Below are 25,000 nucleotides of genomic sequence, written 5' to 3' on the forward strand. Positions count from 1 at the left end.
GTACGGCAGAGTGACATTGATAATATATAATCACGAAGTCACGCACGTTCGTTCGTCAGGCTGCGTCAGGTAAATGCCATCGCTTCCACCTCACGAACGAGGTTCGTTGTTCGATGAGACTGGAGATCGGGAATTCGTGTAATTTCGTCAGTTTTGATACTTCCATTCAAGCACTGTTAATACTTGCGGTCATAATAATAGAATCATAATAATAATAATCGCTACTGAATATTATTTCGTTAAGCTTGATGTTTACATTCAAGTACTCTTAATATTTGTGGTCATCGTAATTCGTAAATAATAATAATAATAATAATAATAATAATAATAATAATAATAATAATAATAATAATATATCTACCATTGTGGATTTCTTCACCATTTTAGTGGCATGCTGTTATGAGATCTTTATGATTATTAATGCTAATGATAATAATAGCATGTAGGAAATTTAGAAACTGTAGGAAATTTAAAAACCAGTAGATCTTTATGATACTGATGAAGACAGTTTAGTTAGTTTATCAAAGTCAGTCCGATTCTCTGATGTATTATTAGCTATTATTGTTAGGATTATCATAAAAAAACCCACAACATTTGTGGCAAGATTAGTTTAGGATTATTGACGATGTTAATTGGCTTTTCAAATGATAATTTGCATCAAAATTTTCTTTTTATTTTGATTCGCTTAATTGAAGATTTGGTAAAATCTACGGGAACGGAATTATACTTTTCACCAAGCATATCTGGCATACCTGCCAACAAACAATATATTATTATTATTATTATTATTATTATTATTATTATTATTATTATTATTATTATTATTATTATTCTGTCACAGTCATCGTATTCGACAGGGTGGTTTTATAGTGTAGGGTTCCGGGTTGCATCCTGCCCCCTTAGGAGTCCATCACTTTCCTCACTATGTGCGCTGTTTCCAGGAGCATATTATTATTATTATTATTATTATTATTATTATTATTATTATTATTATTAACAGGTTTATGAAAACCGTAATGCACATATGCCAAAAAGAGTTTTCCATGAGAAGAAAATTTGTTATAAATTAAAATTCTTAGGTAAACAGCAATAGATTACAGGAACTTTCTCAAGTAGACGCCAGATTCGTCCTGACCAGAAACGTGTCTCGAAAACGAAAAGTAGACACAACAAACATTTACACAAACCGACAAACACTCTTTATATATCATTTGTTTTTCTCCAGAATCGTCCATTCCAGAGAGCGATAACGTAATCTGGAAGATTACAAAACAAAACCCGCCAGGTGGAATCTTCTCATTTCCAGAAATCCAGCCATTGGAAGTAAAATCCAGTGGCTGAGGGCCTCTCTCATGTTCGGCCCTTCAAAGACAAGGAGGTTGGTAATCCTCATTACGAGTCATCCAACTAATAGGCACATGGATGAAATCCATTAATCCCCCCACTAATCCCCATGAATCCATGCCCTTCACCTCCTCCCACAAACCAGTCTTCCACCCGAGGCTTTCCAGGTGTCTGGTCGCATCTATCGCCGGGATCGTCGGCGCCCTTTTTGGAGCCGCTAATCCAGATTTCGGGGGAGGATCGGAGAAAGCGTGGTCATCTACGTAATCCCGAAGGACGCCCCTCCTCCACGTAAGACCAGAAGGATTCTAAGGATTCTTATGCGGCCAGAAGGGCACACACTACAAGGGGGATGATTTACTTGTTTCTGGGGAGTGCAGCTAAAACAAAAGGCTCTTGAAGGAGGAGAATCGGTCGTTGTTGTTTCGCTGTTGTTGTTCCATTTTCATTTTTAAAAGCTCTCTCTCTCTCTCTCTCTCTCTCTCTCTCTCTCTCTCTCTCTCTCTCTCTCTCTCTCTCTCTCTCTTCTCCCCCCGAAGGTAACCCGTATTCGATCCTGGGACAAGGTAGGAACATTACGAGCGAATTTCATTTGAAGTAAAGTGCTCCTGTGTTGACATGAGATGGGAATCATGTGCCTGTATGTTAGTCAGATGCTGTAGGTCACAGATGGGGTGGAGAGATTGGAGAATCTCTCTCTCTCTCTCTCTCTCTCTCTCTCTCTCTCTCTCTCTCTCTCTCTCTCTCTCGTTTTCAGTCTTGCTTGTGAAACGGTATTGCGAATTCAGCCTCATCACTACGTCTCACTTCTCACTTAACGACTGAAATTATTATTTTTTTTTATTCATTTTTTATGAGGTTCACTCGTCACTTGTTTGCCCAAGGCTGTCTGGACCTTGAACAATGTCACGCGGCTTCGTGTGTAGTCTCCATATAGTGATATTTTGGTTTGTGAAAAAAAACTAGAACAAAAAATTAATAACAACGCACAAATACCCCACGAGAACTACCTTAACAAGGAGGATGGCGAAGTCTTGACACCTCTCAAAACAGCCAAGGCTACCGCCATTTTGCCACTCCGTTCCACCTTCTTACTTTACTTTTTTCTTATTTCCCTCTCTTCACTATCGTCTCGTCAGTCATGCTCTCTTCTGACTTCCGTATCTTTAGTTCCACATTCTCCTTTTGACTGCTTTTTCCGTTAGGTTTCTCATTATCTACCGCCTCTTTTACACTTCATTCTACTCACTGGTTTTTCTACCTCTTCAGATCTGTGTTCTTACTATGGCCTGTTTCATTCCATATTCAGTTTATTGCTGCATTTTCGAGTCTGCACTCGTATTGTGTTGACGTATCTCCATAGCAAAGTTCCTCAAACCGCGATATTCTTATTACAGCTACTTTTAACTGAACCTTCTACCTTCCTATTCCTCTTTGATCCTTCATCCACTCTTCAATTTTACCTTTTTACTGTACTGCCGCCTCCTCCAATTCTACCTTCTCGTTCCCTCCACCTCGGCGTAGGAAAAGAGCCCCGACTAATCCCATCTGCACAGCTGAACGCTCAGCAATATAAGGGAGTTGGGGGTTGCCTTCGAACAGCGCAGTAGCATCTTACGTGCGGCGTCCTCCACTCCATATCCTTCTGTCAGACTTCAAGAGCTGATAAGCACGGAGCACACAGTGTGCGTGATGGGATCGTTTCTAATGCGATATTGCCTCTTTTGCTCAAAGGGTAACGTCGCAAAAGACCATCGGAGAAGGAGGAAAAACGTGGCATCCTGAAACGTGGAGATGTCGATCGAAACGTTTGTTTTGTTCTCATGAAAAAACATGAATGTTTGGAACTAGATAGATGAAAGGGGGGAGGGGGGAACGTTTTTGGGCATTATTTGCACGAACTCGATGAACGTTCTTGCTTGCTTTATAGAAGAAGATGAAGACAGAGATAGATGAAAATGAACATTTTCTCATAGTTCACAAGAACAAGAAACGTTTTTTCCATCACCTAAAGTAACTGTAGCAAAACCAGTTTCATATCAACAAGAACAAAAAGGACGGTCTGTTTACTATCCATAAGAAGATACAAGGAGGGGCGAAACCTTTTCATCATTATCCGCAAAAAACAAGAACGAGTCTCGGCGGTTTCTATCTGATGTTGAAATCCGACTCTCGTGTTTACAGATGATGACGTTAAGCACTAGTTACAGTACCACACCACCCGGGATCCTGATTGCCATCCTTACCGTGCTTCTGTAGATATATTCATTTATTTATTTTATCTTTCCCGAATTGATACCGGTGTAATGGACTAAAGAAATGTTGAGAGTGATTCTATGACAAAATTTTTTTCTTTAGTAAAGATGAAGTTTTGAGACAAAGAGAATGCCTAAATAAATTAATTACAAAGGTTAGCAAATTTACATATAAATAAAATCAGTGTCAAAGGCTAATAGAAGTATGAATGATAAGTGAATAAAAGGAAAAAATCACCATGGCATACGAAATTAAGGCGAACAAAATGCAGTTACAATTTTATTTTATTTTTATTTATTTATTTTTATTTTTTTATTTTTTTTTTTTGCAAAAAAGACTCGATATCATATTTTAAAAAATTACTGAAAAACACTACAAATTGCAATATAAGGTCAGTAGTGAGTAATTAAATTACATCGACTAAAAATAAATAACATAAGCAACTTGTACTATAAATATAAAGTTAAGTAGCAAACGTAATAATAATTAGGAAATATATTTTTCTAATTATAAGTTTTGGATATCTACACTTGATCTGATTTATAATACATATTTGTTTATTATTAACTATTTCCCAGTTTATTTGTCCTGGCTTTCACATTCATTATCAAGTTAGTGGCCTTTTAGGCCTCTATGAAAATCTTTGTTCATTGTGTATAATAATAATAATAATAATAATAATAATAATAATAATAATAATAATAATATATAATAATAATAATAAGATTCTATATAAATTAAATGCCGTTGAAACAGCTATTGTATTCAATGCTACTGCCCTCAGAGAAGGCCTCCTTCCTAATAATAATAATAATAATATTAATAATAATAATAATAATAATAATAATAATAATAAATAAATAAAGTATTAAAAACCAATGTAACGTTCGGCACCTCTCAAAATGCAATGGTATTAAATGTGACTCTAAGATATAAAGACATAAAAATATTAAATACGAATATTATAACATGAAGTAAGAAAATAAAATTAATTTTTTTTTCTTCGTTTTTTTTGATCTGCCTTTTATTTCGTTTGCGTTCAGCGTCCACACTTCCTACTAGAGGAGATAGAGAGAGAGAGAGAGAGAGAGAGAGCGAGAGAGAGAGAGAGAGAGAGAGAGAAATTGGGGGTTTGGTTAATGTTAGTGCTTCGAAGGAGACAATAGTTAAAATTGATATATGTGAGAAAATATATGTATGTATGTATATATTATATACATATATAAGTATCTATATATATTATATATATATATATATATATATAGTATATATATATATATATATAGTTAACGTAGTAGATGTTATTACTGTATTATTACAACGGGAAAGACAACAAACACAACAAAAAATGCTTTAAAAAAATGAGAAAAACTATCAATGGACAACACAGATTAGCAAAGGCCTATTATCCTCGATAATATTATTTTCTCTCTAGGCCCAGATGGGACAGGTGCGAAATGCCCAGTCATTGAGTGCCTAATTAAAGATCCTTAGGCCTAAGGAACGCTAACTTACAAGAATAGGAGCCCTGGCTGAAGGATACATAGGACTGCCATCCGAATCACAGCTGGGAGCGAATGATACGTTGCTGATGAAATGCGTCTTTTAGATTTCTATTTTGCTGGGAGAAAACGCCCACATACACAAACACACACACACACACACATATATGTATGTATATATATATATAGATAATATAATAATATATATATATATATATATATATATATATATATATATATATATATATATATATATCACAAAATCCACGTGAGAAGGTGACTTTGAACAAGTACTTTCGTAGTGTGAACCTGAAAACGTAGAATAAACTACGAAAGTACTTCTTCAAAGTTCTTTTTTTCACTCACCTTTCGTGGATTTTGTGATATTCTCAAGAACGTGCTATATATATATATATATATATATATATATATATATATATATATATATATATATATATAATATATATATATATATATATATATATATATATATATATATATATATCTAGCCCTCCACGGCGACGCGTACGTTCAGTAAGTGAATAATCCCGCCGCACAAAACAGTTTCACGAGATAAGCATCCGACCAAGAACTGAGGTCCTGCAAATTATTTAGTACAGCGGATTCATGAACTGCCTTCAGACTCTATTAATTCAACAGCGCTGGATGTTCGCATTGAATTCGCAATATTACCTGGATTAAATTAGACTATAATTACGCCGCGTGATATATACAGCGTTAATGGACGTAGCTCATGATAAATGTTTATTTTCTGGTGATGTTAATTTGCGTTCTGACAACATTTCACCCGTTTGGGCCGCGTTCATGAATGTCGTCCAAACAGCCTCGGACGCTTTCATGAACGTTTGATAAACCGTGGATAAAAAAAGTTGTGCTTTTGCGTGTTTGTGAAGACATTTGTTTGTGTGTTGGTTTTACCTGCGTTCTGTGACCAATTTTGTCAGACATTGTTTAAGTGTTATTTTTTATAAATATAATGCTTGTACTTATTTGGATTTTTTCGTATATTCATGTACAGGAATGTAAGCGATTATTTGGATTTTTTCGTATATTCATGTACAGGAATGTAAGCGATTATTAAAATACATATCACAGTAAAGCGCCAGCATTAACGCCAAAGACCATAACAATTATAAAAGCGGAGACAACATCGTTTTGTGCTGTCTCTTCACGCTAATGAACGCGATATAGTCGCCGACAAAGTGGATCGTGTAAAATAAACGGGAATATGGGGCTCTCGTTAACCATTTCGGAATGGCCGTGTTCCTAATGAAATCGCTTTCATTGGATTTTTTACTCTTTTCGAGATGAAGTTCAACAATAATAATAATAATAATAATAATAATAATAATAATAATAATAATAATCTTTATCATACATATACATACATATATATATACATACACACACACACACACACACACACACACACATATATATATATATATAATATATATATATATATATATATATATATATATATATATATATATGATTATAATCACTTTTGCACGTGATTCGTTTATCACACATATTCACAGGTGAAAAATAAGACAGGGTGTAGGTCCTGACCGGTTTTGGCTTTATTTCCATGGAAATAAAGCCGAAACCGGTCAGGACCTACACCCTGTCTCTCATTTTTCACCTGTTGATATGCGTGTATATATATATTATAATATATATATATATATATATATTAATATATATATATATATATATATGTGGAAAACAGAAGCATATGGAGCATTCCAGAGCACACTAATTTCCACAGTGTATGTAGGTCAAAGCGTATAGCCTACTACTTCCGCTCATTACCAAACAACCCCATCCCCCCTCAAAAAAATAATAAAAAAAAACAAAAATCAACAATATGACACCACACCCACACAAAACCAGAAGCCGATATATTATGTGCCGATAATCAGAAGCCGATATATTATGTGAACTTAAAATCCCTGAGATCGCTAACTGAATACGAGTGATTCGTTTACGAATTTTAGGAGGCTAATTAATCGTGGTAGGTCAGTCAAAATGGGGGTTGTGTGGGGAGTTAGAGGGGGAGGGTAGTGTTATTGGAGAAGGCCGAAGAGACTTGAGGAGGGGGGTGTTGAGGGTGACGTTGTTGGGGTAGGGGGCGTTAGGTGGTGGGAGGATTCCTTTAATTTGACAGCTGAGGCCATCTTTTGTAATTGACAACCTTCCAATTACGGCGACGACAATTTTGCCTAATTTTAGATTTTCCCGACAATTTCAACCCCCGGCGTCGGCATCCTTTGATCGCGGAGGCTCTCTCCTCCGTGGGCACACACGAGATTAGCCCCCGGGAGAGGGAGGGGGTATTTGGGAGGGGGGGGGCGTTATAGACCTGAGATTCTCGCTCTTAAGGCGTCTCGACGTAAGGGCGACAACTACCACTCTGCCCTGGCATTATGATTATGAGCTGGGTATGAGTCCCCGTAATGCCATGGCTGCATGACGCTAAATGGATGATATTCTTGGGAAAAGCATTTTGCCTCTTAATTTTTCCTCTTTTTTTAATTTTATTTTCTTATTTTTTTATTCGTGTATTTCAATTTGAGGTTTGCTGAGTTTCGTGCAGTAATGTACCTTGTTATTATGGCTGTCATCCTCATAACTTGAGCGTGAATAATAAATATGTATATGAACAGTCAGATGTCATTGTTATTATTATTATTATTATTATTATTATTATTATTTCCTTAACCAACAAAAACTTCTTTCAGTTTTCTTCTGAAGATTGAAAAAGAAACCACAAATTCAATTTGTAACTTGTTTACTTCTAAGTATTTACAATTAAGTTTATACTCCACACTCGAGTACTTTCAGGCCCTTCTTGTGGGGCCCATTCTCAAGAGATGTTGGGATGTTAGCCTGGGTCAAGGCCAGCAGTCTTCTGGCTAAATGTAATACTTAGAAGTAAACAAGTTACAAATTGAATTGTGGGTTTCTTTTTCAAATTATTTATTATTATTATTCTAGTAGATATAATTACATTAATAATGATAACAGACACTGAATATTAGAAACTATTAATAAGAGTTAATTATGAACATTTAAAAAAAATGGATCGCTTTAGAAGTAACTCTGGTTACATCACACTTATTATCTTAAGAAAATTTTCAGCTATTATTTCTAACTCTAAAATCGATCCGATCAAACTATTGGCTAGATTCATATGTTCTGATCAAAAGCTAGTCAATTGGAGGTTTATTTGTGTATAAAATAAAATTGAATCCAGCCGATTAAGTGGTCTATGAGGGAACAGGGTTAGTTTCCTTTTAAATATTTGCTTTTTTTTAAGTTTGGGAAACTAGTCAATTGGAAGTTTATTTATGCAAAAGAAAATTCAATGCAATCGAATAACTTGTTTTGTGAGGGAACAGGGTTAATCTCCTCCTATTTTTTTTTTCTTATTTTATTTTTTTTAAGTTTGTTTGGGGGGGGGGGTGTTCGGAGGGCGGGGATACTTCGACAGACAGTACCTTAGAACTTGTGTTCCCTCATTATGGTGTTATTGTAGTGTTGATTTTGAAGGTCTGTTTTCCAAATTGTTGATGTCACTCAAGGCCAAACTACAGAGGAGAATAAGCATGGTAATAACATGGGGATATTAAATTAAAATAATTATACGGTATTCCAGGCAATGTTTTATGTTTTGTCGTCCGTTTTAAATTACGTGTACAAACCAAAATAAAGAAGAGCAAAATGAATAAGTCTCTCTCACAAAAACAGTGTCTCGTAGCTTCAATTTATGTTTTGCCAGCCAAACGTGGAGGTTACTTGAGGAATATAAAATATGGATGATGTCACCATATTTCATATAAACAGTTTCATGATTTCTCTAGCGTTCAACATCAAATGTAGTATTTCTTCCGTAGTAAGCTAGCTTTTGGAAATCAGTAGGTGCTTAAACGCCCTGTCCCTATTTGCTCGATTCTAGTTCACTCGTTTTAAACAAAAATTCTGGTAAGCAATTGCGTTCTTCGTAAGCTTACTCAGTCTTAATTCTTTTATACTCAGTGGACCAATATTTCTGAGCTAACCCGTTTCCACTTTTCAAAATGAACGGATGATTTTATCATCAATGATTCACGCTCTTCATTCATTGCAGTGATCAACGCCCAGTCAGGAGGTTGTCTGCACAGAGACTGAACCAAACCGGCCCACATAAACATAATATAAAGACGGTGTCTGATGCATTAACTTGGAATACGAAACTCATACTTGAGAGGCAGGCACGTCGAATTGAATCGCAAATGAGGCATTGAATCGTGCAGCGGCAGGTTATAATGCTTAACGTGGAATCTGAAACCTCTAACCACAGGGTTAATAGCCTGTAATGGATGATAAACATTATGTTTTAACAACTCCTCCTGACCCTCTTATCTCTATCAATCATGGCGAACACTCGCACCGCCAGGCTCAGCCCCCATCCCGCACCAAACAAGCGCGCGCGCGCATACACATGCACACACACACACACACAACACGACTAGCTGTCAGCAAGTCAATATTAATTCATTGAGATTGCAATCAGCGAAGCCACGGAAAACAATTTTAAATGTTTGACAATGGTATTCAACTGTTTTCTGTTATCAAATTTTATATATATATATATATATATATATATATATATATAAACTTAAACATCTGATTATTCATTATATATATGTCATTTATATATATATATATATATATATATATATATATATATTATTCATATGTATATTATTTATATTATATATCCATATTATATAAAAACATATATATGTAATATTGTATATATGTATATACTATACACATGTTTTATATATATATATATATATATATATATATATATATATATACATATATATATATATATATATTTATATTTATACACATATAATATATTAGCGAGAAGAGAAAATGGACACAATCCAAAATAGCAAACATCAAGAAGAAATGAAGCAAGTTACCGCATTCTGACTTATGTCGATCTGTCACGCAAGCAAAACGTCACTTATGCTCCACAATCTACGACAAAGATTTATTTGCTTTCGTTGCTTCTGTCTTTGTTTCTCAACAAAGCCGCTTTTGGCCCTATTGATTCTATTTCATTGCCGCGTTGAAATCGGAATCGAAAAATATGTTCTTAGATTAGATTTGAATCTTACTATATAAATGTGTGCATATATACATATAGGGTATGTATATACACATGCATATATTTTCATGCACACATATATACATACACACACACACACACACATATATATATATATATATATATATATATATATATATATATATATATATATATATATATACATATACATAATTACAGTGACCATAGATTAGTAGTTTTGGAAAATTCATTTATCGCTTTCTGGATGTATTCTGTATAAGTGAACATTTGTTCAGTATGAATAATAGTAATAATAAAATAATAATAATAATAATAATGATAATAATAATTCCGAAATAACTTTTGTTTCAAACGTTATATCAACAAGAACAAGCATTCCAGACAATGTTTTTGTTTTCATTTTTATTAAAAAAAAAAAACATAGTAGACAATGTTTCCCGATTTTTTTTTTAGAGAGAGAGAGAGAGGGGGGGGTTACTTTTAATAAAAAGCACGTAAAACGTTACAGAGTCATTTTTATGGCAAAAAACAGCCATTGTATTTGTAAAATGTTCATTACTACGAAAATAATATTTTACTTTTTCCAGAACAATAACATTGTCAATTTTTATCGTGTGGTAGTTATTTCCACACACGTTTCGTTACTATTTAATTTCTTATGCTTTCGTATCTGTATATACTGTGTACTCATTTGTTTTATACACAGTTATTCGAGTGAATGAATGAGTGAATGGTTGCAGCGGGCTCAACTGGTCACGGTGTGCGCACAAATTATTCGCTCATGATCATATATTCCAGTTTTTGTGTGTGTAGTGATTCCTTTTTAACACTGAACCAAAATATCAATAATCCAGAAATATGAACATAAGTAAATAATTATTCATTTAACTAGATTTACGTTCCCTTACTAGGATCCTTTACATGTTTGCCATTCATATTTTACCTGTTAATGTTAAAAATTACGAGAATTGCTCTTCTGCATTACAATTATTATTTTTTTAAATCATTAATTACATTCTTTGATAACATTATCGTAAATTTCAGTAATCAAAAGATACATCAATAATGAGATGATGATATAATAAAATTAATTATGACTTAAATTATCGTAATTAAAATCATACTAAAAAGGAGAAATAAAAAAAAAACATTGAGGTGCTTAATTTTTCAGTAACTTTTGATTTGTAATTCATCTCCTTTAAAGAATTGATAATAAAAACAAGTAAACTTTCTTAAGCTCCTAAGTTATCACAAATGAAAGTAAAATGAAAACTTTAAGAAAAGAAGTCAGAAGATCCAAATTAAGTGGAAGAAGTACGAATAATATTATCATTCCCATAACAAAGAAAGAGCTTCGTTGTCCGATGCTTTTGTCCCGTTTATCTATTGTGCTTTTCATTCGCAACTTTCCTTTAACCTTGGTATCGACAATGCGCAGTAACAGTCTACGGAAGTCACTGGTATAGTTTCTTATATATAATAATTGACTAAACTTCCCAGATAGCAAGCTATAGATTCCATTTCTATACTGAGATCCAAATTCCTCCGCTTCATACCTTGGGCCGACTCAGTAGGGTGAACGTAGAATTTCCAGGGTCAATTTTGAAGGCTTTCCAGCGTCTGCTGGATCTGAATACACACTCACTGGGCTTCTCCTTTTGACAGAGCTCTGAATACTTCCTGTTCTCATTTAACAAAGTGTTTTATTGAAGGTCTAAATATTTACGAAATATATCTTTATATATAGATATATATATATGATATAAAATATATAATAAATATAATTATATATATATATATATATATCCCCTATATATACCCTTATAAAAATAATCGAAGTTTTTTATATTTTTCCATTGTAATATTAATTAAAAGGTTTAAGTTTTAACCTTCCGTTGCTATAAACAAGATTTTTTTTTTTTCTGTTTGATAAAATACGCTAGTGTATACATCCAGTTAAATGCAGCGGTCTAGTGTCCTTAACTTTCCCAGACCAGAAGAAAGCAGAAAAAATGAAGGGAAAAGAAGTTTGCATTTGTTTTAGGAAGTATCTTTATGAGCAGGGAGAACAAAGGTAGGAAGAGAGTTCTAGGCCATAAGTTCGGATATTCCACTCTTGCGACGTCGTAGACAATCCAGTCAATCAGTGTGCGGTTTCAAACGTATTGTTACCTTGAATAATACTCGATGGAGCCCCTTATGTGTTTATATATATATATATATATATATATGAGTGTGTGTGTGTATTACATATATAAGAATTTAAGGATATACTGCGATTGCTTTTTAACTGGTCTTGACAAGCTATGTGAGTTTTTCCATAGGGTTTTTAATCTTTAAACTGGATTGTATGTTGAGAATTGTTAACTTAACCTGACCTATAATCTCATATTTATTTAGTTATTGATTCTTTACTATCTCTTCCTTTCTCTTGCTTTTGTTTTTCGATATTTATATATTTGGGAATTTCTTCTTGCTTCCTATATATGCATTTAAGACTTTCAGTTCAATCCACGGTTGGCACTGTAGTCTACTCTCGTCTCTCTCTCTACTCGTCTCTCTCTCTCTTCGCCGCCTCTCTTCTCTCGTCTCTCTCTCCAACATATTTTATAAATTTCTATTAATTTGCCCTCATCAGCTTTCCTTCTCTTTCACTAGTCAACATCAGAGTACTTCAGCCTCTCTCTCTCTCTCTCTCTCTCTCTCTCCTCTTACCGGGTCCCACGCACTCAATACGATTTTCCACCTGAATAGGTCTATATTATGACGATAATTACTTACCTCTCCGGATTAACCCCGCCGTTAATTGGATGGATTTCCTAATTAATAGGATCCCGGTATCCGGACATGCTACCTTTAATTAAGATGCGTATACCTTTAAATGACAGGTGAGAAGTATGTTTTGTGTGTGTTATAAATATATTTTTATACTCGTGTATATATATATATATATATATATATATATATATATATATATATATATATATATATATATCACCTGTCATTGAAAGGTACATGCATCCTAATTGAAGTTAGCACACACACACACACACACAGATAGAGAGGAAAAATAAATTGGTAATTCAGCATAACTCACTCAAAAATTAAACCCATTCTGAAAAAGTAACTAAACTGTGTAACCTCAGTTCGCACAAAGCAGATACGTTATTAAGTTCGTTCACACAAAGCATTATTCTCACAAAGCAACACTCATCAAAACGCACTCATTAAAGGATTAAAGTGAACACGGCTCAGATCCTTTGGGAAGACCAGAGATTGAAAATAAACACAATAGAGCAAAACTTTCTTTAAACAAAGCGGCAAAAAATAAAGCTCACCTTACACGAGGAATGGAAATTGGAAACTCCTTTTACAAACGATCAGGAGTTGAAACAAATTACACCAAAGAAAGTAACTTAAAACACACCTAAAAATTTAACTTACTCTACACAAAGCGACTAACTTCATAATTATTCGTCTTTCGCAAAGCATCACAAATAATGCATTAGGATGGGTTTCACAAAGCATCGGAGCAGTAAAGCCTCTGACTCACCGATTCAAAGCCGTAAGACAAACTACACAAAGCACAGCGAATTTTTAGGTATCTCACACAAAGTATCTAAAGTTGAAGCGCTGTTTCCCAAACGCCTCGGAGCTAAGACTCACTCCGAAACAAGCAACAAAGGTAATTTGTTACTCGCCAGGGAAAAAAAATTATAAAAATTCACTTTATATAAACTGTCGAATTTTATCAATAGCTCAAAACACATAGTGGCAGATAATTAATATATATATATATATATATATATATATATATCTATATATATATATATATATATATATATATATATATACTCGGAACATTTAAAACATCCATAAAGACAGATATATAAACAAACATGTAACCAGACTTGTTTTCAAGTGTAAAATACAGACATACAAACCAAACATGTAAAATGGAAAACATTATTTCAGAGTAAAACACAATTATGTCCAAAAATACACAATAAAACTCATGCACATACTCCATACAAAGTTTTTAAGAAACTTTTGTAAAAAAAAATATGAAAGGACAAATAAATCCTATTTAAGTCTATAGTGTTGCACTTTGCAAGTGGCAAGTATATGCAGATGCATTATAGAATGAATGGGAAATAAATATACGTCACCGTAAATACAAAAAGATAGCTAGGCTTCTTTATGAGTAATATGCTTATGGAATTTAAATAAACACACTTGTAAATAAAAAATAATAATAATCGTATTAATAGACGAACGTAAAATGGAAATGAAAACGTAAATAAACGTTGTGAGAGGCCACTTTAGGGAAATAATAATAATAATAATAATAATAATAATAATAATAATAATAATAATAATAATATTTCTCCTAAGCTTATACTTTCTTTATCATATATTGTGTGATAAACACAAATAATAAAATAAAAATTTAAGGATGAAGTAAGAATAGCAGAGTAATATACGCGATGAATGAACTTTAGTATAACCCAGTTATTTCATTAGTATTTAAATGAATGCCTCTTGTTAATGGTAATAAATGGTACCTTTAAATGATAAGGACTTCGTGTAAGTGATAAAGAAACAAAATTATCAAACATAAATGAAAGCTACCAAATAAGAATTATTTAATAACTCCATAAATGGTGTCCATCCACAAAACGTAACTAAATGCTACAAAAGCCAGATGATGAATAATCGATGCAGAAACACCTATAAAACATAAATAAATGCTAGCGGGAGCCAGTTTTATTCACAGGTGATAAAGAAGAATTGATTCAGCGTCAATAAACACAGAAAGTAATTCTAGACAGAGGGAGACTCAGATACTTGAACAAAAAGTACGGTGGAAAAAATGGCAGTTTATTACATATGTGGCAAACGACCACTTATGAAACTTGAATAAACATGCAACTTCATTCTTGACAAAGGTAAAATTTGATTCTTGATGACGACCTATGCAAAAAAAAAAAAATAATAATAATAGTAAGTTGAGAATTGAAAGATAATGAGAATGAACTAACCAAATAACAATTCTAGGTCTAAGTTTGAGTCATTAATTCAAAGACTAGAACTTACACATATTAAAAAAATAAATAAAGCAAAATAGAACAACAGATAACACTAAAGGTACGTAAGCTAACGGGTAACTAACTATATGCAGGACAAACCGATTAATGAAAGGCTTGACCACAGACGAGGCAAAATCTGCAAAAAAGGGCGAAATCAGATGAATCAGTGCAGCAGCAGATAACGTAATGACTTACATCCAGTTCCCAGCGCTGACATTTCCAATGGCCAGCAGCAAGACGAGAAGAATTTCATAGTTCCAGGAGGAGATTGGGGGGTGTCCTACCCCGCAGACCCCTCCTCCTCCTCTCCCTCCCCCTCCTCCTCCTACTGCTCCAAACGCAGCAGCAGCGGCAGTAGCAGCAGCTCTTGTGAATGAGGAGCCTCCACCAATTTCGGCGGTCCCCCTGGCCAACATAGCGTCAACAATCACTCAGAAACTCCTGAAGGAACGGGATGGATGTGTCCCAACGACCCCTCCTTCCCTCCCGGACGCGCCTGATCACTCAGGGTCGTTCCTTCCCCTCCTCCAGACGACTGACTCGCGAGGACGAGGACTCTTATTTCTTGTCTCGAGCAGCAGAGGACACAAGCGACGGCTCCGAAGACTGACTGTTTCAGCGTCCTTCTTCACCACCGCGGGTCGTCGCCAGCTGGGCCGGCCATCGAGGGGTCACATCGCAAAGGGACATCGCAGTGATTTCAATCGTCGTTCTGGGCAGGTTTCGGTCGGAGCCTCACTCATGCCTATGTACGCGCGCACTCCTCTACCAAGCACACTTTTTTTCTTCTTCTTCTTTTCAGAGGGAAATCACTTCACCTAACCACTTGCGGGGAACTTTATTCGAAGCCCGTGTTGTCACGTGCGAGAAAGAAAGTTTTGCTCTTTCTTTCTTTTCTTTTTTATCTCTATTCTCTCTCTCTCTTTCGAACTGGAGAGCGGACGCGAAGCACAGAGACAACGACCAAGAAGAAGAAGACGCGAGACGCGGGACGCGAGCGACGCGGTCACTCCACCTCCACAACCTTCCACACTCTGAGGTCGGCACGGAACTGAACGTGGCGGTCGGCTTTGTCGTGCACCTAAGCCCCGCCCCCAGACGCCGCCTGATTGGCCCTCCGGCCCCGTCGACCCGCCCTGATTGGTCAGCTGCGTATCCTAAAAGGAGCCGACCTCTTGTTGTTGGTGGGTCCTTTTTGTATTTGTGTGTATTACGCGACGTCCTGACGCGAACCGTAACAGAATCAGGGTAGGAAAAAAACAAAGCAATTCCAAACAATGGTCATTCAGGCTTTGTTTCACTGGAAATCGTCTTCCAGTTTCCCTCTCAAATAAAAAAAAGGGGGGAAAAAGAAGTTTTCATGGAATCCTGTAGATTAATCGTGACAGATCCTACGGAAGTTTATTGTCCTTAAATATTATTATTGTTTTGACCAGAGGGCAACCGATAGCTTTGTGCGGTTAGTTATTGTCGTTAATTATTTGTTATATATATATATATATATATATATATATATATATATATATATATATATATATATATGTGTGTGTGTGTGTGTGTGTGTGTGTGTGTATTAGTCTTTTGAACATCTTAAAATGAATATTAGTACATTTTTAATAATAATAATAATAATAATTATAATAATAATGATAATAATAATAATAATAATGATAATAATGATACAGAGGTGTCACCTTCCAGATAAAACATCAAAATTATTTTTTACTTTATTCTTATGTCTAAAATGTCAAATGCTTCCCAAGAATTAGAATTCCTTAAGAGGGAAATTCTTTATTTCTCAATTTATTTAGCTTCACCAAATTTAACCGCACGAATAAGGCAATAATTTATTTAGGCTTTCATTTTTCTTTTTTTTGCTCCGTTTCACTTGCTTCTTCCAGCAACTATTCATTAATCACACATGCGAGCGCGTTCACAAAGACACACACAGATACACTATAGGCCCTCCTCGCTGTATATTAAGCAGGCCTAATGCCAGCCTTGTATTGTCTTTTGCTTCTTCAGCAATTTGCAGATTGCTGTCCCCATAAACAGATACTTCTACAGTGTGCCATGTCCGGTGTAATATAGACAGTAGTAACAGGCAACAACAATATAGTAGCCTTATTCCGTCCCTAGAAAAAAAATAAAATAAAACGGGAGGCGGTGGCTGGGAAAATGGAGAAAAGATGGGAAAAACGAGAGAGTAGAAAAGGAATGAATAATCGGAATAAACGAGAGTTAGAAAGAAAAGAGGAAGTGTCGTAAAAAAGATAAAGTCAAGGACGACATAAGAAAGTCAGAATAACTGAGGCAAAGTCAGATAAAAGTGGAGAAAATCAGGAAAACCAGAGATTACGAGAATAATAAATGAAGATTACCGCTTATTTAATATTGTGTTATCTCTCCTTTTACCAAAGTCTTTTCCTATCTTTATTTTCTTTCATCTCCACTCTATTAATGCACATTAGTTTGCTGTAATATAGTTTTTTTTATATACTCTTCTTATCGTCGCGTCTATTTGATTTGTTTTTTATTTAACCACATTCAGTTGCATTGCAAGAAAATGTCTCTTAAAATACGCTCATTTCTCGACTATATTATTCATAGCTTATTTTTTAATGGTTCCTGCATCCCTTTCGATATAGTTTTCTATTACTAATAAATGACCAGTGATGATAATGATGATAATGATAATGAGTTAATTAAGGATGTTATTTGAGTAGAGTATTTCAATTTAATCGTCAGCATTTTCTTTAAAAGACTCATCAAAAACAGCGAACCCGACTAGGGATTAAGCCGAAAAGATAGACTTTCACAAAGCGCACGTTTATATGCGAGGTCAGTCAAGCTAGATTCAGTGCCTCTAAAATGAAAGAACCTGAAAGTTTTTCTCTGTATTGAATGGAACCCGTACAAAAAAAGTTAGCCATAGATCGAAATAAATCCCATTAAGATAATCTGAAAACATATGGCCTCAGTGGTGTGATCGGTATGGTCTTGGCCTGCCACCTCGGTGGCCGCGAGTTCGATTCTTGGGCATTCCACTGAGGGGGTTAGAAATGTGTGTTTTTGGTGATAAAAGTTCACTCTTGACGTGGTTTGTTCCCGTTGCTGAATAACCACTGGTTTCATGTAACGTTAAAACATCATACAAACAAACAAACAAAATTCAAAACATTAAACAAAGTCTATAAAAAAGTAGCCAGAAGCTGCATTAATTTATTATTTAAATTCCATCCTATATTAGGAATATTTCGCATTAACAAAACAATAATCGCCAAAAGCAATCAGCGATAGTTAGGGAACTTTCGACTCAAAAAAAAAAAAGGAGAGATCTTTTTTCAATAAGTTGCGAAGTCTGCAGATTGCAGTAGATTCTGGAAAGATTAGAACTCCGGAAGGGTTATAATTTTGGGATGGGTTTTAATTGCGGAGATGATTTGAGTTCGAGAAAGGCTACATTGCTGGAAGAAGCGTCAGTTCTGGAATGTTATGAAACGTCTGGAAATTCTGGAACCCAGGAGCAGGTTTCGATTAAGAGACGCGTTTGTGTGCTGGAAACGTTAGAAATTTAGAATTTCATAATTTCTGGAAATTGTAGGGTGAATTTGAAATCTGGAAAAGTTAGATATCTAGAAAAGGGTTCATTCCCTGTTAAACTGACAAGAATTTTGGAATAGAATTCAGTTCTGGAATGCTTAAAGCTCTGGTATGTGTTTAAATTCAGGGGTGAGTATCAGCCCTGAAGAAATAACTGGAATGAGTTTCGTTTCTGTAAGTTTTTAAGTTCTGGAAAGGTTACAACCGGGGTCTGGAATGTGTATAAAATCTTTTCTACGGGGTTTCAGTTCAGGAAAATATATGAATTTTATTATGAAAAGAGCTTGAGTTCTGGAGAGTTAAGCACTCGTTATTTTTTTTTTCTTTTACTATGTATTAGGTTCCAAGTCAAGAGCGATTAGTACACTGGAATATATTTAAATTAGGGATTGGGTTAATGATTATTAACAAAAGATAGAGATCTGGCACGGTTTTCCATTCTGGAATGGATCGAGTACCCATTCCAAGTATTATCCAGCTGATACTTCAAACACAGACTGTTAATCTTCTTTTCCAGAGCTTAAACACATTCCAGACCCAAACCCTTTCAGATGTGTGACCTTTCCAGAACTTGGAAAAAACGACAGAAACGGAACTCATTCCAGAGTTCTTCCACTTCCATGGATCATACCCATCCCCTCAGTTTAACACATTCCAAAGCTTTAAGCGTTTCATAACTGAAACCCAGTCCAAAATTCTAAGCTTGACAGTTTAATATTCCCTACAGCTGGGGATATTGAAAATCAGCTCTATTTCTTGACTACCACCATACTGTGACCCAGTGTTAACCATCTTTAGTTCCTCGCCGGACGAGTCTGTTACGTGCTCGACTACCGATCTCAGTGTCTGGGTTCGATTCCCCGTTCTGCCAACAAGCAAACAGAGGAATTTATTTCTGGTAATAGAAATTCATCTCTCCATGTGGTTCGGATCCCACAATAAGCTGTAGGTCCCGTTGCTAAATAACCAATTGGTTCGTAGCCACGTAAAAATATCTAATCCTTTGGGCCAGCCCTAGGAGAGTTGTTAATCAGCTCAGTGGTCTGGTTAAACTAAGATATACTTAACTTATTACCCTTCTTTTAAACAAGTAGTTGTTACGTTGGTAATAATTCCTGCTTATTGAAAAGTTTAGCCTGCGGCTTCTCTTATTCATATGCTGTAGCATAACAATATATTCAAATTTCTGGTTTAGTCGTGTACTCTAATTCCTAAGTATTTAGAATTCTACTGTAATTAATAGCTAATTTTAATTTATTTTTCCATCGTTTAATTCTGGTCTTTTTATGGAAATAACGCGCAAATATCAAGTTTTCGTTCATATTTCTATTTACCGTTCCAGGTCTTACCTACTAGCTCGTGGCTATATGTAGACCTTCTTGCTATTATCATGTTCTGCATCGGGGAATTGGTAACAATAAATTATGGCTATTGGTTCTACATCCTAGTGATTTATTTTTTTTTTTTCAAATCATAGTTATTTTGCCAACCTGCATAGTAACTAGTTTTGCAGAAGCCAGACCATAGCTGCACTAACTCTTGACTACGGGCTTCCCATGCTATGGAGATTCACATCTACCGTGCATCTGTTGTCTAGGCCGGTCCCTGACGACGATCCTGATTGGCTGTTGATAAGCCAATCACAGGGCTGGAAACTCTCAGTCTCTCGAAAGCGTTCACATGGGCAGGATGTATGTTCCACTTTTCCTGAGGGATACGTCATTCAAACGTATCCTTCAGGAGAGGTGGAACATACATCCTGCCCATGTGAACTCTCTCTAGAGACTGAGTGTTTCCAGCCCTGTGATTGGCTTATCAACACCTAAACAGGAGCATCGTAAGGGACTGGCCTAGACATCAGATGCGCGGTTGATGTGAATCTACTATAGAAACCATATATCCTATTCCAAGCATCATCTATTTCCTGTTTAAACAGATAGCTGTCCGCTGTATTCACTCCTGGCTATTTGCTGTCCCTTTCCAGTAAGCTATTTACTTTCTTAATTCACAGCTATTTGCTATTCTAATTCCTCGCTATTTGTACACGAACATTCATCTCCCCTGTCTGTGCAATAAACCGTTTATGGACGTCAGGCGGATGACCAGAGTGTTCCTGCCCGGTTTTGAACATCGGCAGCTATTATTAAGACTATAATTGTTACACGGAGGTTCTTTTAAGTGCCCCGGGAGAGAAGAGAGAGAGAGAGAGAGAGAGAGAGAGAGCGAAGGTGCTGAAAGTACAAGGGCTTATGTTACAGAGTTTGTTAAAATGAAAGAGAGAGAGAGGATGCTGAAAGTACAAGGGTTTATGTTAGAGAGTTTGGTAAGACGAGAGAGAGAGAGAGAGAGAGAGAGAGAGAGAGAGAGAGAGAGAGAGAGAGAGGTACTGAAAGTACAAGGGTTTATGTTACAGAGTTTGGTAATACGAGAGAGAGAGAGAGAGAGAGAGGTGCTGAAAGTACAAGGGTTTATGTCAGAGAGTATGTTAAGAGGAGGAGAGAGAGAGTAAAAGGGCTCATGTTACAGAGTATGTAAAAACGAGAGAGAGTAGCAATCGAAAAAAAAAATTTCGATACATAAAAATTGATAAACGGAGAAGAGATACATCTAGCTAAGAACCAAGGGTTTAAGAACAGACAGATCGACAGATAGACAGACAGGCGAAGATGCCAAACAAAAGTTCCTCTTATTGCATATACTTATACCTGGCTGTACCTGGATATCAAAGCACTTACCAACAACCCATTCAGGTTATAACTTCAGCTGGTGGCTGTACCTGGGCATAATGTCTTTTCATGATAACAAGAGAACCTAATTGCCCGGACCAAGTCATAAATAAGCATTGAGCGTGTCAGACGGACAAGTTGCAATGCACGGACATATTCGGTCGTGGTTTATACTAGTCATTTTGACAGTAATTACTCGTGCTAATTACACACAGGTAAATTCAGGTAAATTTTTACGTTTATACGCGCACTGGGAGGCCTTTTGGGATGACCCTATGTCTGGATTTGGGAGAAAATTGATTTGCTTTATTACGTCTCTCTCTCTCTCTCTCTCTCTCTCTCTCTTCCTCTCTCTCTCTCTCTCTCTCTCTCTCTCTCTCTCTCTCTTCAAAACTTGCAAAAATGTGTGTACACGGGGGAGGAATTTATATATATATATTATATATATATATATATATATATATATGTGTGTGTGTGTGTGTGTGTGTATGTATATATATATATATATATAATATATATATATATATAATTTATTTATTTGTTTATTTATTTATTTATTTATTTTTTGATAGATAGATAGATAATATGATAAGATAGTAGATAGATGAGATAGATAGATAGATAGATAGGTAGATAGATAACACTTATGATAACAGGAATATAAGTTTAGTAACATTCCTTCTTTGTATCTTAAACGGGCAAATGCAATTAAATTTTTACTTCAGTGAAATCCTACACCTGGCCGACATTATTACCACCTGTCTGAAAGACATCAAAGTAAATTGGTTCTCAAGCAGGGGGGAATCCCGGAGTTTGGGGGGAGGGGGGGAGCGTTGGCGATTTTGACCACAGATAAGCAGGCTCAAACTGGCTCTAGGACCACACAAAGCGCAATGTGCATCGGTCCGCACTACTGTGAGGTCACGCTGGGCTTTTTCTCCGCTAGCCTGTGTGTTAGTATTTTGTTGCATACTATGTGGAATGCACCTTTTGAGACAAAAAATTTTGGAAAAGGGGGCTGGGGGCGGAATCATTCTGACAAATGGTGAAGGGTGCATGGTCCCAAAGACGTTGAGACCCACTGAACTACTGAACTCAAATTCGATGTCAGTAGCTGCTACTATAGCTAAATCATTTGAAGCATTACGTTTATCTCATTTATGCAATCACCTTCAATCCCGTTTTTCATTTTCAAAATCCTGAACATGGCTTCCTTGAGGTTAAGATTCCCTTCACATTTTTTCTTTTCTGACCAAAGTTTGGTCATTTCTGCGGGTCATCGGAAAATCTCTCGTTGAACTTTTATTATCTTCGAAGCACCTGACAGTCTGGCGTAAAAAGTAGATTTTCCTTGAGCGTATTATGAGCTTATTCCGACTGCTCCCAGTATCCGTTGTCGTCATTTCACATAGTGGGTCTTCATTTATTTTCCAGTCATCTAACAATGATTTCATATTGTTCATTAAAAGGATACCGATCCATACGTTCTGTATAGACAAATTCTGCATATTCACCTGTTCACAAATAAAGATACATTCTTCTGCCATCATATACAATTTTCAATCTTTTTTCTCAATTGAGTTTCATTGACTTGAAAATTGATTTTTTAATTCGTTATAAAAAAAATTCAGACATTGGCATTCATAAGAATTCATATAACCTCCCGCAAAAATTTGATTGTTGTGGTAGTTGTAGAAAACAAAGTCATATATTTTCCGGGAATACTGGAAAGCAACGTATATTTTTCAGACTTCAGTAATTAAGTTATAATTTTAATGAACATGAAGTATATACTTATATTTTTTCATACTTTTCTCTTCTAGTTAAATATAAGAAAACCTGAAAGGTATTGTTTTTTATTTATTTGGAATGACAGGAAAAAGCTTTACTTTTCATTAATGAAAAATTTATATTCTTCACTGTTTCAGTAAATTCTTCACAGAAAAGTCTATATAAATTATCCATAATCAAGTCTTAAGAGCAACAGACTATCAGAACAATAAACAGGACGCAAGATTTACTACATGAGGAAATCACGACCCTAACCTTCAGTGGATCTGAATTGAAGGGAATTTATGCGGAACGTAAACAAACAATAAAAAGATCTTTGCCATTAGGAGAAGATGACACATGAACTTCCAAACATGAGTGAAAACTGATGTCGTCACTCCGGAGGGGATCCTGCATTGGTTGAGTAGGGACTGTGGGTGGTGGGACTGGGGAGTGGCTGTAAACTAGTTGGGCGGGCCGTATAGACAGACAGATGACAGATTTAAATGGAATCTTTGCTTTTCTATGCAAGTGCTCCATTGACATTGAACGAAGGCGTCAGTGCATTGGTCTCAAGTTTGCATCAAACTATGCAGCACTTAAAATCTGCATCTCATTATATACAGAAATGTATACCAATGCATACCAGTCGGAGACATGTTATAATCCACTTCAGTCATCCTGTCCTCACCTGATCGGAAGTTTGGGTTACCTGGTTCCCTAACATATACATGTGGAATGTCAGTCTGAGGAAGTGCAAAGACTCTCCACCTGCCAGCACTAACAAGTCCTGTAATTGACACCTTTAAGTAAAGAGTCTTGTCATAACAGATTTAAGACGTAGTGTAAACATTGTTTAGTTCTATTCCGCCGTAATGCTAAGAAAAGCTTGAAATTCCGTGGGACCTTGTTTGTTTCCTTAATTTAATAACCTTTACCTCGGTGCCACTCAAGCGCCATCGACTCCAACTCTAAGGTACATTTGTTCCTATTTAGGTCCAATGGTACCATTGCTTCATCAAGGGCGATTCTCACTACTCTATGGTCCGTAAGGCACCGAATAACCATTCTTACAATATTGGTACTTCTGTCCTCCCTTGAGAACTTTATCATTAGAGGAAAGACAGGAAAGACTCCCTTAATCATTATCCTAAACGCACCTACACCTATACACTAGCTTTTTTTCCCTCAATTTTTCTTCTTCAGTTCATTATCCTCGCATCATTTGACACCGTTCACATGCCCATGGGCATCCTGTTATTCCATGGCAGTTACATACCCTCATTCAGACCCCTTGGCACCTTATCTACCTTTTCCTTGGGTCTCTTGGCACTAAAGTTCACCTTTCCCTTTGGACCATTTGCGTCTTCACGTGCTTCACCCTTTGACATCTCGGTTTAATGACTCTATGTTCTCTTTAAGGTCTCTTAATACCATGCCAGTTCATTAGGGCACTTGTGTGGCTCCCTCGCCTTTCCTCGGAGTCTCTTCGGCATTATCGTGTTCTCCTAGGTACTCCTAAAGTCGTCCATGGCATTC

The 25,000-nt window shown here is 35.8% G+C and overlaps 1 protein-coding gene and 1 long non-coding RNA gene across 4 annotated transcripts in view; one reads left to right on the forward strand and one right to left on the reverse strand.

Moving 5' to 3' along the window:
* Positions 1–16,410, reverse strand: part of LOC135202947 (protein Wnt-16-like) — a 329,737-nt gene extending 313,327 nt beyond the window's left edge. For 2 of the 3 annotated variants that reach the window (XM_064232435.1, XM_064232434.1), the window contains exon 1: positions 15,558–16,410. In XM_064232435.1, the coding sequence (XP_064088505.1) occupies positions 15,558–15,778 (221 nt within the window). In that variant the 5' untranslated portion in view covers positions 15,779–16,410. The remainder of the gene's footprint in view (positions 1–15,557) is intronic. The other variant, XM_064232436.1, reaches the window with a different exon arrangement.
* The window catches only part of LOC135202948 (uncharacterized), a 260,592-nt gene that overhangs the window by 187,185 nt on the left and 48,407 nt on the right, over positions 1–25,000 (forward strand). The gene's annotated exons all lie outside the window — the stretch shown is intronic.

Source organism: Macrobrachium nipponense, chromosome 33 (assembly GCF_015104395.2).
Source record: "Macrobrachium nipponense isolate FS-2020 chromosome 33, ASM1510439v2, whole genome shotgun sequence".
NCBI classification, from domain to species: domain Eukaryota; kingdom Metazoa; phylum Arthropoda; class Malacostraca; order Decapoda; family Palaemonidae; genus Macrobrachium; species Macrobrachium nipponense.